Source organism: Lynx rufus, unplaced genomic scaffold (assembly GCF_022079265.1).
Source record: "Lynx rufus isolate CCGP_SWC_20201006 ecotype Redwood Valley unplaced genomic scaffold, mLynRuf1.p SCAF_6, whole genome shotgun sequence".
NCBI lineage: Eukaryota > Metazoa > Chordata > Mammalia > Carnivora > Felidae > Lynx > Lynx rufus.
Genome location: NW_025814878.1, coordinates 13,226,871 through 13,243,970, shown reverse-complemented (window position 1 = coordinate 13,243,970; position 17,100 = coordinate 13,226,871). Strand labels below are relative to the sequence as shown.

General features: G+C 36.7%; 1 protein-coding gene across 4 annotated transcripts in view; it reads left to right on the top strand.

Annotated features, from left to right (window-relative positions):
- STXBP5 (syntaxin binding protein 5) overlaps positions 1 to 17,100 on the top strand; it is a 173,227-nt gene that overhangs the window by 17,754 nt on the left and 138,373 nt on the right. For all 4 annotated transcript variants that reach the window (XM_047101606.1, XM_047101605.1, XM_047101608.1 and 1 more), the window contains exons 3-4: positions 9,231 to 9,312; positions 13,128 to 13,228. In XM_047101606.1, coding sequence (XP_046957562.1) covers positions 9,231 to 9,312; positions 13,128 to 13,228 — 183 coding nt within the window. The remainder of the gene's footprint in view (positions 1 to 9,230; positions 9,313 to 13,127; positions 13,229 to 17,100) is intronic.

The window sequence follows — 17,100 nt, the reverse complement described above, 5'->3', positions numbered from 1 at the left end:
AGGGTTTTCTTGTTGTTTCTCATCCATTAAATACTTTCTGTGTTTAAATCTTGAACGAAATAAAAATGTTTGAAAATTGAGTGCAGGACAGAAGGAAATGAGCTTAATCGCAAAAATACTAAACTGTAGTGTGATTTTATTTTTCCTTTTTTTATGCTGCATTTCAGTTAGGTCGCTGAATAGTGAAATTCATTCATTGCTTCTAAAAGATATTTTTAAATCCTAGTTAAAGGGAAGACTGGATTCTTAAAACATTAAGAATATAATGTTTTAGGGGCGCCTGGGTGGCTCAGTCGGTTAAGCAACCGACTTCGGCTCAGGTCACGATCTCACAGTTTGTGGGTTCGGGCCCCGCATTGGCCTCTGTGCTGACAGCTCAGAGCCTGGAGCCTGTGTTCTGTGTCTTGCTCTCTTCTCTCTCTGCCACTCCCCTGCTCACGCTCTGTCTCTCTCTGTCTCAAAAATAAATAAAACATTAAAAAAAAGAGAATATAATGTTTTAACTTGTTCCATTAATAATTGCAATCATTTCCTGCCTTAAATTCTGTCTTTTGTTTTTGCCTATTTGTATTATCATTTATCATTCATACAAGCTGATTGTTTCTTTTGTATAACAGCTTTATGGAGTTATTTTTACATACCATATAATTCACCCTTTTAAAGTATATCGTTCAGGACTTCTCATTATATCCACTGAGTATGCAATCATTGGCATTTCTTAACTTCAGAACATTTTCTTTACGCCAGTAAGAAACCCCATACCTAGTATCAGTTGTTCTGCCTTACCCTCTTCACCCAGTCCTTCACAACCACTCACCTACTCTCTATTTCTATGGATTTATTCTGGACATATCATATAAATAGAATCATGTAATATGTAGTCTTTTATGATTGGCTTCTTTTACTTAGCATAATGTTTCTGAGGTTTATCCATATTGTGGCATGTATTAGTGGTTCCTTTCTTTTTATGGCTGAATATCTCATAGTATAAATACACTGCTTATTATTTAATAATCAGTTGATGGACATTTGGTTTTCCTCTTTTTTGACTCTTAGGAATAATGCTGTGAACATTTGTGTAGAAGTCTTGTGTGTATGTATATTTTCATCTCTCTTGTTTATATTCCTGAAGGAGTGGAATTGCAGAGTCATATGGTAACTCTGTGTTGAACATAGAGGAATTGCCAATTATTTTCCAAAGTTGGTTGCACCATCTAACAGTGGTCCTACCAATAGTAATCAAGGATTCTCATTTCTCCACGTCCTCACAAACTCTTGTAGTTGTCTTTTATAATCATATTAGAGGAGGTGGAGCGGCATTTTATTGTGGCTTTGATTCACACTTCTCAAATGACTAATGATGTTGAGCATCTATTTATATTTTGGCTCTTTGTGTATCTTCTTTTCAGAAATATCTATTCATATCCTTTCTCCATTTTTATTTTTTAAATTTTGGTTTATTTTGAGAGAGAGAGAGAGAGAGAGGGAGAGAGTTTGCAGGGGAGTGGCAGAAAGAGAGAGAGGGAAGATGAGAATCCCAAGCAGGGTATATGCACTGTCAGTGCAGAGCCTGACACAGGGCCTGACTCCACGAACTGTGAGATCATGACCTGAGCTGAAACCAAGAGTTGGACGTTCAGCTGATTGGGGCACTCAGGAGTCCCTCCTTTTTCCATTTTTAAATTTGATTTTTTTTTTTTTGTTATTCAATTGTAAAAGCCCTTTATATTCTGGATATTAAATCCTTAATCAGATACGTGATTTATAAATTCTCCTATTCTGTGGATTTTTTTTTTTCATTGTCTTGACGGTGTCTTTTGAAACACACAGTGTTTTTAATGTTGATGAAGTCCAGTTTATCTATTTTTTCTTTTGTGGCTTATGCTTTTGGTATTGTATCTAAGAAACCACAACCTTATCTGAGGTCACAAAGATGTATGTTTTCTTTTAGGTGTTTTATAATGTTAGCTCTTACATTTAGGTCTCCATTTTGAGCTAGTATTTTTTATATAGTGTGTGATAGGGGTCCAAATACATTTTTTTCATGTGAATGTACAGTTGTCCTAAGGCCATTTGTTGAAAAGAGTATTCTTTTTCTATTGAGTTGTCTTGACATCCTTGTCAAAGTCAATTGATCATAAATGTTTATTTCTCGGTTGTCTGTTTATTCTATTGATCTAGCCATACGGTAGCTAATTATACTAATACCACACTGTCTTGATTACTGTAATATTGTATTAAGTTTTGAAATTGGGGAAATGTGAGTATTCCAACTTTGTTCTTCTTTCTAAAGATTGTTTTGGCTGTTCTGGGTCCCTTTCCACATTAACTTTAATCTCACTTTAGGCTCAACTTGTCAATTTCTGCAAATAGCTAGGATTCTGACAGACTATGTTAATTTTATAGATCAGTTTGATGAATATTATTCTGTTCCATGAATATGGGATGTTTTTTCACTTCGCTCTTGTTTCAACAATGTTTTGTTGCTTTCAATGTTTTGTAGCTACAAAGTTTTGTAGCGTACAAAGTTTCAATGTTTTGTAGCGTACAAACAAAAAAACAACAATGTTTTGTAGCTTTCAATGTTTTGTAGCGTACAAGTCTTGCATTTTGTTGAATAAATTTGTTCCTAAGTATTTTATTCTTTGAGATACTGTAAATGGAATTTTCTTCATTTCACTTCTCAGATTGTTTATTGACAATGTATAGAAGTACAATTGATTTTTGTATATTGATCTTGTGTTGTGTAGTCTTGTATTGTGCAATCACAACCTTTATTTGTTCAGTTGGTTTTTTTGTTGTTGTTGTTTGTTTGTTTTAGGGAATTCCTTAGAATTTTCCATATACGAGATCATGTCTTCTATGAGTAGAATAGTTTTAGTTTACTTCTTCCTTTTCCAGTCTGGACACTTTGTATTTCTTTTCCTTGCCTGTTTTCCCCAGCCAGAACATCCTGCATATGTTGAATGGAAATGGTGAGCACTAGTGGACATTGTCTTTTTCCTGAGCTTAACAGGAAAGTATACATTTTAATCTTTCAGCATTAAGTATGATGTGAGCTGTGGGTTTTTCATACATGCCCTTTGTCAGGCTGAGGAAGTTCCATTTTCCTTGAGTGTTTTATCATGAAAGGGGGATGGATTTAGTTAAAGGCTTCTTCTGTGTCCACTGAGATGATCATGTGATTTTTGTCCTTTATTCTACTAATACAAGTCTGTGATTCTATGGGCTTTTGAAGGATAGGGTTGTTTACTCATTTTAATATCTTGCGTAATTTGGTAAGAACAGTTCCTCTCATGTAGCTTCAGTCTCTAAAATGTTTGTAGGCTGATCATTTTACACATGAAAACATTCGTAAGGAGGCAGTCTCAAAATTTTGACTATAATTAGAATAGAAAACTCAGCTTTTTGCTAATTCTGCTTGGCTATAGTGTTCTATTAAAATTAGTAGGTATTTGTTACCGTGAACTAACATGAGGAATGAGTCTGAAAAAAAATTTTTTTAGTGTTTATTATTTTGAGAGAGGGAGAAAGTACATGAGCTCTGGGGATAGGCACAGAGACAGGGAGAGAGAGAATCCCAAGCAATCTCCATGCTGTCAGTGCGGAGCCCCACGCTAGGGTTCAATCCCAGGACAGTGAGATCATGACTTGAGTGGAAATCAAGAGTCAGGTGCTTAAAGGACTGAGCCACCCAGGTTGTCCCTGGAAAACATTTTTTGATTGGTGTGTTGCTTTTGCCCAGTTGCCTTTATAATGTTTACTTGCTACTAAAAGTTGCATTTGGTCTAATTTTATAGTTTTAGACCAGTCTGACTTTATTTTGTACTCAGGTAAAAAATATCATAGATGTTTCTTCTGTTTTCATTCCCTGGTTTTAAAATGAGTGAAAGCAAGTCGGGAAGTGACATTTACATTCTAACCAAGGCCCATGGATACAAAAGCACCTGGCTGTTGGGAGTCCCAGACAGCCCAGGTCCGACCACTCTCTTCTGACAAAATCAAAGCAGAGAGACGAGCGGTGGTGAAACAGGAAAGGAATTTATTTCCATGAGGCTACCACAGGGAATACAGCAGGCTGGAGTCTCAGACTGTCTTCAGTGTGCTTAAAATACTTCAGGAAAATGTGGGACAAACCTCAGTGGGTACACGCAGGTGGGCGGTAAAGGTCATGTTGATCATTGTCTCAGGGTCAATTCTGTGAGCTCTTGCTGGTGTTGGGGCAGTCCCTGTTGCTTGAGGGGTAGTTTTGGTTCCATCATGGGATGCTTTGCCCAGTGGGTCCTTTGCTTGAGTTAGAAGATAAGCTGGAAAGAAGAACTTAACAGAAAGTACTGATTAAGGTCAAAACGGAGATAAAGTCCTCGTTTAATATGTGAAAATTGGCTCTTTTTTGGTGAATTAAGCCTTGGTGATTTATATATAAATATTTGTATGCATATATGTGTGTGTGGGTACTGGATTTAGCTTGCCAGGGTTCAAACCCAGCTTCTTTATTAAGTAGCTGGATGGCCTTAAGTAACCTTGTTGTATCTCAGTTTCCTCTTTTGTAAACAACAGAGCCTATAGTAGAGGTACTCTTGTAAGCTAATACATATATAGTACTTGATACATATTAAGTGTTTAATAAATGTTAATTACTGTGATGATGTACTTAAAGGCTCCCTAATTCCTCCTTTCTTCCTCCTGTTCCAAAATACAAAACAAAAAAAACCCATTTAGACAATTGAATGGATGTTTATTTTGAATTTGAATTTGATTATATAATGTTATAGAAGGTTTAACTGGTTTTGGTCTCTTTTTCTGTTTATCTTTCCAATTACCTCTTTTTGATTATTCTTCAGTAATTGCTAGTTTCATCATGTTTTGTTTTGTTTTGTTTTGTTTTTCATTAAGTATTTCTTTTCTCCCTGTTGCTTACTTAGAGGTTCATACCTAAATTCAAAGACTTTGATTTCAACCTGTTTTAGTCTTGTCTTCTGCAGCTCTTATTCAGGAGTTATGATGGTGCTTGTTTGGACAAAACCCATAAGTAGTTGTGCACGCAGTTTGTGGCCTGTGTCATGGGCCATATAAATGAATTGGTTTACTCCAGAGACAAAGATGACAGTGGGATTAGGTAGATACCCTAGCTCTTGATAGGCGAGCAGTAAAACAAAAACAAAACAAAAAAAAAAAACAACAAAAAAGAGACTAAAGGTATCCATTATAGGAAGATAAGACCATTTTAAAAAGAGTACACTGGAGTTCAGAATTATAAGGTAAGCTATATTGACACCAAGAAATACTCAATGTAGCCTTACAGTTTGCCTTTGTCTTATAATTGATTGCTGCATATAGAAAGGAGCAGACACCATTATAATTACAGGTATAACTATATTAGGAATCTAATATAGTCAAAGTTGTTTTTTTCTTACATTATATGTCAGCTGTAGGGTATCTTTAATTCTTGTTAAAGTAGTGAATATACCAGTTAAATAATGATAATGGCTACCATTTGGGGAGTACACTCTCAGTGGTTTTAATTCTCATCATAGTTCTGCAAGTTAGGCTAGATAGGTATCTGCATCTTATAGATAAGAAAGTGGAGCGTTGGAATAATTCTCAGGTCACAGCGAGTACTGGTGGAGCCGGCATATGAACCGACTTGAAAGCAGGTGTCTTAATTAATTCTCACTGTGCCTCAGATGTTCCTGTGGCACATCAACAACAACAAAACAAAAAAGGTTACCTAATTAGGCTACTTCTCAGGCAATTTGGGTTTAGTAAATTTGCAGTAGAGCTGTGATTCTGACGCACTGCCAGGATTGAGAACTACTTGCTTTGGAACTTACAGTCTTTCAAACTAATATTTTTTGATTATATGTAAGTAATTTCCATTCCTTAAAATTTTATTTTAAGCTTTTTGTTACAATGAAGTAATGACTTAGGATTTTTTCCCCAACACATGGGACTTTTATAGGATCAGGATCCGTCAGGGCTGGCTGCAGCATAGTACTACCTCATCCAAAGGAAAAAGGAAAGAAATCAGTAGTAACCTTGAGAAAAAGCACTTACCTGAGCCTCAGAATTATCATTTGTAAAGTATGGATAATAACTACCTTTCGGTTACTGTGAAGATTAAGTACAGTTATGTATTTAAGATACAGAACCTAAAACTTAGTAGATAGTAAGTGCTTCTTGTTTATTAAAGTATATTTATCATCTTAGGTGTGACTATGTTAATATTAATGTCATAAAAAAGTGCAGTTTTTCTGGCCATACATAGAGTAAGAACAGACCTTTCTTGACCTCCATGTAACCGACTTCCTGGACTTACAGATACTTTCCAGTCTCTATGAATAAAATATTGATTGATGCTCACAGCATGCTGAAGTTTTCAAACCATTGGGCCCTAATTAGCAGAGCTGTTTGCTTATACTTTACTTAACCAAGAATCAGTTCTGTGTATTCCCACATCTGTTTGTGCCTGTTATATTTGATGTTATAATCAAGTAATTAGTTCACTTTAAGAATATATAAACTGATGAAATGTGAATACAAAATGGAGGGTTTTTTTTTTTTAAGTTTATTTATTTGAGAGAGAGAGAGAACATGAGCAGGGGAGGGGCAGAGAAAGAGAGAGAGAGTATCTGAAGCTGACTCCATGCTGTCAGTGCAGAGCCTGGCATGGGGCTCAATCCCACAGACCGTGACATCATGACCTGAGCCAAAGTCAAGAGTCCGCTGTTTAACCAACTGAGTCACCCAGGCGCCCCAGAGGGTTGGACTTCATGAAGGTCAGTCACCTAAAATTTCTCTGATGCTGTGTGTATAACAGTAAATGATCAGAAAAGAAATACATTCTATGTGAATGCTACACTTAGAGTGCATTGCCAGTATCTTTAAAGTTCCATTTAAAATATTAAACTACAGGGGCGCCTGGGTGGCGCAGTCGGTTAAGCGTCCGACTTCAGCCAGGTCACGATCTCGCGGTCCGTGAGTTCGAGCCCCGCGTCGGGCTCTGGGCTGATGGCTCAGAGCCTGGAGCCTGTTTCCGATTCTGTGTCTCCCTCTCTCTCTGCCCCTCCCCCGTTCATGCTCTGTCTCTCTCTGTCCCAAAAATAAAAATAAACGTTGGAAAAAAATAATTAAAAAAAAAAAATAAAATAAAATATTAAACTACAAATCCTATACCGGGGTAGTTATAGCTATGTTTTATTTAAGAAAAACAATTCTGAACTCTAGTATTCAGTTAAAGAATACTTTAGGGGTGCCTGTGTGGCTCAGTCAGTTGAGTGTCTGACTTCAGCTCAGGTCATGATCTTGCGGTTTGTGAGTTTGAGCCCTGCGTCGGGCTCTGTGCTGACAGCTCAGAGCCTGGAGCCTGCTTCGGATTCTGCGTCTCCCTCTCTCTTTGCCCCTCTCCTGCTCACGCCCTGTCTCTCAAAAACAAGGAAACATTAAACACTTAAAAAAATATATATATAGAAGTGTTTGGATAATATCACAAGATATGCAAAATTATATATGATTTCTGAAAAATATGATAGGTAAATAGAATTTGTATGATTTTTCATAATAGCTCACATTTTTCATTAACTTCTCATCTGATAATAGGAGAAGTTTCACTCCATGTAAAATGAGAATTTTAGAATATGCTGATTGGTGCCAGCAAGACTAATTTAGCTGGATGGATTAGAATTAGACTCACTCTGCTAGCTAAAAAGGCAGAGTCTGTACTGTCATCCTGACAAAAGAAATGGATGAACAGAGATGTAGGTATTTCTTTCTTCGGCCAAACAGGTGTGATTTGGTACCGTGCCAGGAGAGCCATTGAAATCTAGCTTCCTGTAGATGCTTTTGGGCAATTGCTGTAGTGAAAGTAGTACTATTAATACTGATGACGATGATGGTGATGGTAAAAGTTTAAAGATGTTTAAAGAGTAGGGTAGTATAAGCTAAACATGCATGATTAGTCTATTAGTTTATGAAATATTAGAGCAATTAATTGCTGGCAATAAAATGAACAAAATCCCTGGAAAATAAATATCTCCTAGAAAAACTTCTAGAACTCAGAAGGAAAAGGTGCATAGAAAATAAGAATTTAACTTTTAGCGTGATTATTTTTACTTAAGAACCCTAGGGGGCATGTATTAATAGAATATAGGAAATAGTCTATATACCTGAATATGGCATTGTATAAAGAGAGCTACAGTTTTATTAAATCCCATCATATCTTGGTTTTAGATGTAAATTTTTATTTTCAGTTAATATTTATTAACTAGTGAAAAGTAGATTAGCAGTATGTTAAAATGGCTAATTTCTTATTTCAAGTTTATGAAAATAAAAAGCACGTAACAATGTCTGGCACATAGTAAGTTGTATAAGTGTTTGGATTTTTTGTTTTGTTGTTAGCATAGCTTAGTATTAAGAGTATAGACTCTGGAGCCAGATTGCTTATTCAGATTGCTCCTCTGCTGCTTTCTAGTCGTGTGACTTACAAGTTACTTGATTCCTCTGTGCTTCAGTTTCTTCTTGTTCATAGCGCAGAAACTATATATTCTTCATAGATTATGAGGATTAAATGAGTTAATATACATGACATGTTTAGTATAATGCCTGACACAGAAAATGTGTGTTTATTTTTATTATCATGGGGAAATTAATAGAAGTTTGCATATTTTGTATTCAAGCCTGTTGTAAAAGATTGATATGTTCATTGGTAATATAACATGCCACAATTGCAAACATAGTTACGTGGTTATATTCACTTACACTATTGAAAAATAACACTATAGGTGTGAACAATGCCACTAAAAAGATTGGCTCCAAAAGCATTATTCTAAAATGACATGTCTCTGCTTTTCAGATTTGTTTGCTGTCTTGGGCAAAATTGGAGGTTCTGCAGATCAACTATCTTTTCTCTTTTTATTTTAAGGGAAAGAAAAAAAATACCTGAGCCAGAGGAAAGTGTATTAAATATAAATATTGTTGTTTTTGATAGTTCTTTTGTTTTCTAGAAAGAACAGCTACTTATTTCTTCTAGACCTATAATCTCTGAGACTTCTGATTATGAGCAGAAGCTAGCTGATTTGATTGATGTGTAATAAATGTAACTCTGAATCTCAATCTCAGGAAAAAGCCTGAATTGAATATCAGGTCATTGGAATGTTGGTCTATTATATAACTTAGCAATTGCTGTAAAAAGCCCATGCATACCATAGACTCCTTAATGAAATTAATCACAGCTTTGGTCGTCCAGGAGTAGAATGTTATTGTCAACATGACAGTGGAGCTGCAGTAATCCAGCTTCAGTTCCTGATTAATGAGGTTAGTGAATTGCTTTAATCTGTCCTACTTATATATGAAATAGGGGCACATCTGGTCTTTCAGATTTCTTGCATGCATTCATATTTAAATATTTGTACAAAAGTGAATTTCTTAAAGATCAGAGCTAATAGCAGTTCACTTTATGGCATCATGGGAAGTTACATAAATAATGTAAGATGTTTCTCAAGACAGTGTTGCAAATAGAATGGAATAAGGTGCTACATTTAAGTTTTATTTCATGGATATTGAAAGTTATGTAACGTTAAAATCTGTATTAAAAAACTGTTTTTAGAGATTGAGTTTATTATAAACGACAAAATGTACTTCTCTAATAAATTGTTTGAAATATAACCAGGAAACGAAAATCCATTAGAAACTGGTTATTGTCCAAAATTCTTGTTTTGTCACTTACTGGTTCAAGTAATTGATGATGCCTTTCTTTTTGATGGAGTATAAAGTTAGGAAGGAGCTCAGGAAACAAATACTATTTTATCAGCAGTGTAGACAGCATGCTTGCAGGTTTTAAAAAAAGTTTTTGCCATGACATGGAGCTGGAGAGTATAATGCTAAGTGAAATAAGTCAGAGAAAGAGAAATAACATACGATTTCACTCATATATGGAATTTAAGAAACAAATGAGCAAAAAGAATAGAAAGAGACAAATCAAGAAACAGACTCTTAATTATAGAGAACAAAGTGATGGTTATCAGAGGGGAGAAGGGTGTGTAGGGATGGGGGATAGGTGATGGGCATTAAGGAGCGCACTTGTCCTGATGAGCACCAGGTGAGGTATGGGAGTGTTGACTCACTATGTTGTACACCTAAAACTAATATAACACTGTATGTTAACTAACTGGAATTTAAAAAATAATAATAAAAAGTTAAAAAATTAAAAATATGAGCAACACTGAGAATGATGTTTATTGTATGCAGTGATGGGCAGGAAAAGCTGGTCATAAGAAATTACTCCAGAAAAGTCTCTTCTATCTTCAGATGTGGTGATAGTCTGTGGACGTTCTTTTTGCCCTCATGTCCTTAGGTTCCGTGGAATAAATTCTTAAATATATATGAGTGGGAAAAAAACAATACTTGATACCTCTAACCTTATGTAAAATGTTTTTATTTATATCAGAATATTAATATGCAATTGTTTAGGCTTTTCAGAGCCAGAAGTGTAATTTAAAAACTTCAGTGTTCTGTATAGAATTGTGTAATTGGTATTGTAAAATGTTAAAGTACAAAAGAAATCATAATATAGAAAGTTGTGGAACCCTGTTAGGAGGACTCAAGATTAGTTTCCTGTTTTTAAAACACTTTTGTTATGAAATAACTCTATTAGCAGTTAGTTTCAAAATAAAGAGGTCCTGTGTGTACTCCACCCAGCTTCCCCCAATAGTAACATTATGCATAACAGTAGTAAGATCTCAAACCAGCAAAATAACGTCCATATACTACTATTAGCTAGACTATAGACCTTATTTAGATTTCACCACCAGGTTTCTACATGCACTCGTGTGTGTGTGTGTGTGTGTGTGTGTGTGTGTGTGTGTGTGTGTGGTTCTGTGCAGTTTTATGACACATATAGATTTGTGTAATGACCACCTTGAACAAGATACAGATCAGTTTCATCATCATAAAGAAATTCCCTAAGGCTACCCTTTTATAATTGTGCCCCTTCCTGCTCGCAGTCCCTAATCCCTGGCAACTATTAACCTGTTCTCCATCTTTATACTTGTGTTAAGATTATTTCTTAAGGCTGTACATGAACCAGGGCACCTGGGTGGCTCAGTTTCGTGTCTTAATTTCGGCTCAGGTCATGATCTCACTGTGAGTTTGAGACCTGTGTCAGGCTCTGTGCAGACAGCACGAAGCCTGCTTGAGATTCTCTCTCTCCCTCTCTCTCTGCCCCTCCCCTGCTCACTTGCTTTCTCTCTCTCTCAAAATAAATAAACATTAAAAAAAGAAGCTGTACATGAACCAATGTAAATAACATATTGCAGATTACCTATACACCTAAATTTTAGAAATCTTAAGTAGTTTATGTTGTCATTTGTATTACAGGGTTCTTTTTTAATAGGAGTCATCATAGAGTTCTTGGATGTGACTTTTTATTTTATATGCTCGAATGTTACTTTTTGAGTACTTGAAGGTGATGTTACTGTTTTAAAAATGCTTTTCAAAATATGAATATTTAAATGAGGTTAGATATGGAAATCTGATCATTGAGAGTAGGCATTTGCTTTTGTTTTTAGTAAACCATATATATAGGTAAAGGAGCCATCAGAGGAGGTAGTCAAGCTGTTACTGCCATTCTGGCTCTACATCTCGTCTTGAGATTTCAAAACGGTGTGTACATCATGAGAGGGAATTGACATGCTGTGAAACTATGGTGGAAATAAGAATGAAGAGTACAGATCTTTGATACTCTGAATCCTTTGAGTTTCACTGCTTCAAAATGATGTATTTTTTATACATTTTTGTTTATCTTTTTTTTTTTTTTTTTTTTTTTTTTTTTTTAGGGAGAGAGGGAGAAAGCGTGAGTGGGAGAGAGGAACAGAGGGAAAGAGAGAGAGAATCCTGAGCAGTTCCCATGCCCAGTGTGGTATCTGACACAGGGCTTGATCCTACTACCCTGGGATCATGATCTGAGCTGAAATCAAGAGTCGGGTACTCACCCAGCTGAGCCACTAGGCATCCCTGCTTCAAAGTGGTATTAGATAAGACGATGCTTTCTAGTGAAAGGGAGAGTATGTGGACTTTATTTCTGCTTACTGGTAGTCATGTAGCAGTAGGAATTACACAATAGAGTAGCCTCCATAGAATTGCGAAAGGGGAAAGGCCTTGGAGAGATAATTTAATGTAAATTTTGCCTTTAGAGCTATTTTAATCCTCTCTGATAAATGAGAAACTCTTAGGTTAAAAAAGGGGATTTTAAAATTTCTCATAATAACCTAAATGATTAGAACTGCAAATCCTTTTTGAAATTAACATAAATTCTTCATATTACATTTTTTAAAATTTATTCTGTCAGTAGAGATGAAAAGTATCTGACTCTTTTGAGGAAAACATGCGCATGTCTTAATAAATCAGCCTCAGTCCAGAGATTCTTAATCCTGTTCACACATCAGAATCACCTCTGAAGATTTTTATAAATACACAGAGGTCCTTGCTCTGAAAATTCTGGTTTGTCAGGTCATGGGTGAGACTGAGCTTCCTGTGTGATTCTCACCTGGGACCAGAGATTTTCTTCTCCATGCTTAACAGGATTTAATACTATCAGATATTTTAACTTTCTAAATTGGTTGATTGTTCGACCCTTTAAATATTGAAGTTAGAGTGTGCTAAATGCTATCTTTATTTTCTGTATCATTCTAGTAGTAGAATTAGGATCTAGGCATAGTACATTCAGAAGAATTTGTCTTAAGCCAAATAAAATGCGAAGGTTCCTTCATACTGTATTTTTCTTTTACCCAAGGAAGATGTACGGTAGTGGTCAAGCCACCCAAATAGTCTGACCTCTAATTTTATATAGCTAGTTATCAACCTTAATATCCAACTAGATTCTAGTATGCTTGTAGTGTATAAGATACTAAATTATACTTTATTGAAGTTAAAACATTTCTTACACATACATATACATGTAACACACCGTTTTACACCTGCTGTTTAGAATTTGGGTGAGGCAAATATTTCTCTAAACTAAACCTATTGGCAGAAAGTTTTGAAGTCTGGGAAGATTTTTTTGGCAGCTCTTTAGTAGCTTTAGTGTTTGCAAAATATATTCTGTGTAAAATGTATTACATTTTATTTTTAAGGGAGCTCTCGTGAGTGCCTTGGCTGATGACACCTTACATTTATGGAATTTACGTCAAAAGAGACCTGCTATATTACATTCACTTAAATTTTGCAGAGAAAGGTAAGAATTCTTTGTTATCCTATATATAAGATATTTGTTATTCTATTTTGAAATGTTTTCTTTGAATTTTATTCTTTGATTTTATTTTTTTGTGATAGACTTTATGCACAATCTAAAAAATAATTCAAAAACTTCAAAGGATATACAATAAAAAGCAAGTTTCCTTCCTTTCCAGACCCATTTCCCTCTCCAGAGACACCACATAAATTTGTTTTGTGTCCTTCTAGAAATACTTAGTCTGTGCATGTAGGCAAAAATCTCTGTATATAGCTCCTTTTTTTTTTTTTTTTTTTTGCATAAAAGGGAAGGCATTATATATTCCTTCTATAATTTGTGTTCACTCAATAATGTATCTGATTGTTAACTATTGGACACAGGCCAGCCTTCCTTTGTTATTTTCACAACAGCATGATATCCCATTGTATGGAAGTTCCCTAATTTAGTCAGTCTTCATCAATGGACATTTATATCCTTTTTGGTCTGCTGTTCGTTTCCTCTGCTGTGTTGTGATGTTATGTTACATATATGTCTTCATGCATTTATTCAAGTCTATCTGTAAGGTAAATTCGTAGAAATATAACAGTTTGGTCACAGAAATCTCGTATATGACTTGTGAGCTTTGTGCTATGATTAGTAAGACCTTGTTTTTTACTTTCTTAATTCCAGTATAATGAACACACAGTGTTATGTTAGTTTTCAGGGTACAATATGGTGATTCAACACTTACATACATTATTCAGCACTCATCCTAAGTGTACTCTTAATCCTCTTTCACTTACTTTACCCATTCCCTCACCCACCTCCCCTCTGCTAACCATCAGTTCTCTATAGTTAAAAGTCTGGTTTTTTGGTCTTTTGTTCATTTGTTTTGTTTCTTAAATTTCACATGTAAGTGAAATCATATGGTATTTGTCTTTCTCTGACTTATTTCACTTAGCATTATACCTTCTAGATCCATTCATGTCGTTGCAAGTGGCAAGATTTCATTCCTTTTTATGGCCCAGTAATATTCTACTGTATATTAGACCTTTTCCACCCTAATTTGATTAAACATTCTCCCATATTTTATTTTTTTTTAATTTGTAAAATTTATTTAGTTTGAGAGGAATAGAGAGAACACGTGTGAGTGGGGGAAAGGGAGAGACAGAATCCCAAGCAGGCTCCATGCTGTCAGTGCAGAGCCAACTTGGGGCTCAATTCCATGAACTGTGAGATCATGACATGAGCCAAAATCAAGAGTTGGACGCTTAACCGACTGAGCCACCCAGGAGCCCCTCCCATATTTTCTTATAATGCTCTTAAAGTTGCATTTTTGTGCTAAATCTTTAATTCATCTAGAACTTACTTCGGCATGAAGTAAGAGTAAAAAATATAGCCCCCCCATTGCTTATGAGATACATTTTTCGATGTATATATAAAAATGTGTGTGTGTGTGCGCGCACTCATAAGCAGGAGCAGATGTGAATATATATGTATATGTGCCAAAGTTAAGAAATCTGGGTCTATGTAGTATCTAAATGCAGTGAGGTTAGTGTCTTTAGGCCCTGTTTTCTGTGAAAGCCAGGCATCAGACTGCCCAATGCGTATCCAAGGATCAGACCATTCCTGCTTTGATAAATGTTGATCTCTTCAGGTTATATAAATAGGTCAATTTGTAAGTCTGGGTTTTTGCCCACGGTGGCCCTCCAAAGTAGGCAAGCTAAAAAGGCTGGTGAGAATATAGCAGTTCAGACTTCTTTAGCCAACACCAAGACCTGTTTACACCATGTGGTGTTCAGAGACTAGAGTTGGCCGGGATCAGTAGCAAAATTTGCTGTTGGGCTACATCTTGCTTAGGAAGATAGATCATCTTAGTAACTTGGAGTCATGGTTCTGCTTCTTCCAGGAGAGGGACAGAAGTGAAGGAGGAGTTAATGGAAGGAGGGAGGGTGACATAGGGCAGGAAAAGCAAACAGTTAACGTTCAGTTCTTTTCTACCTGCTAGGAATAGGGCCAGCCTCAACTTGCCAGGCAGAATTCCTTAGTCTCCTTGCCACCTGAATCACAGGGGGAGTCCTACATCAACTTCAGATGCCATCAAGCAGGTGGAGATAGTGATAGACATCTTAGTGCTAGTGCACATCTTGTCAGTCTCATAGCACCTGCTGGAAATGGAAGTATAGGTCTAGCAGAGTTGCTGTCTTCCTGGTGTGATTTTACCCCCCCCCCCCCAGGGCATTCGGCAATGTCTATAGACCTGTTTTGTCACAGTTAGAGGAGGGAGGGGTGAGCAGTGCTACTCGCTTCTAGTAGATAAAGGCCAGGGATGCTGCCAAATATCTTACAGTGACAAAGCAGTCAGTCCCTCATAACAAAGAGTTTATCTGGTCCAAAATATCAAGAGTGTCAAAGTTAGGAAACTGGACTCTAGCACATCACAGTGATTTCATTTGGTCCATGTAGTGTTGTGATCTGCTACCCACTGGAAGGATGCTGATGCTACCAGGATGTAGAATTCCAACAGAAGAATGCCTGTGATACCTCAGTGCCAGTGGCCTGTCCATATTTCTCACCGGGACACAGGAATGTAGCAGTATGTGGTCCAAAATCACAAACATATACTGTAGGTTATTATGGTATATCTTCATGCAGAAAGGTCTGAAGTTCAACGGGCTGCAGAATAGTCACAGTCCTATGATGTAAGTAAGTCTCTTCAATAGTGCTTCCAGGGATGTCTCCAAGAAATTCTGGTAAAAGTGGGTAAAGAATGGCGAGTTCGTCTATAAGGTGCTTGTAGGCACAATCTTGACAAACAGAAGGCACCTTTGTGTGAAGTACAAAAAAGGAACCTGTCTTCTTGGTGAATGCAGCCTCACAGAGTCCACCACTACCTTCCTGGGTCTGGTGCTATTATGCAGGGCATACTCTGCACAGTTGTATGCGATGGTCCTAAAAGTTACAAATGAAATAAACTGATAGAGTTCCCGGTTTTGAGTTTTGTAATAGTCTTTACCCACCTGACCAGCAGAAATTAGTTGGTCCTGTTCAAAGTTCAACTTCCCCTTGGACTTCATTAGGGCAATACTTGTTCCTTGAATATCCCCTTAGCATGAGATCCGCTAGGATAGCTAGACTTGTATGGCAGCCATTGGACCTAAAATGTTAAGGAATGGGCTTGATGTCTCATGGATGAAGCTACTTATATTCTCTCAAGGCTGAAGTTCAGATTTCTTCAAGGGGCAGGAAGGAGAGAGGTAGCAATTGAGAGGAGCCTCACTTTCTTCCGTACTTAGCTACAGATGGGGAGAGGATGGCACAGTAGAGGTTTCCTCCAGCTCTAGGAACATACCCTTGGTGGCAAGACTTAGCTGCCCGTCAGCCTGAGCTCTCTTTCAGGACTGTAATCTGTACCTGGATGGAAACCTTCTGTTAGAGCACCTATCTCTAGGTAGGGGAAGGGACAAAATCTTGCCATGCCCTGCTAGTCCTTCCATCTCCCACATTTGTAGGAATCTATCCTTTTTTTTTTTTTTTTAATAACTTTACATTCAGTTTTTATATCTGTGTCCATCAGGATAGTCTGTCTGGGTTATGCTATAATCTTAATGACTCAAGTCTTAATGACATAATACAGCAACAATTTATTTTTGCTTATATATACATCCTCTGTGGGTTTGCTGGAACTCTGTTCCTTTTCATTACCACTATTCCAGAACCTGGCTAAGGAACAGCCGGTCTTTACAACATTGCCAGTCACTATAGGAGGGAGAAAGAGACTGTGGTGACGCATGTGTTGGCTCTTAAAGTTTCTGCCTGGAAATGACACGTCTCTTGCACTCTTATTTCATGGGCTGTGGGAATAAGTATCATGGCCATCTCTCATTTCACTCTCA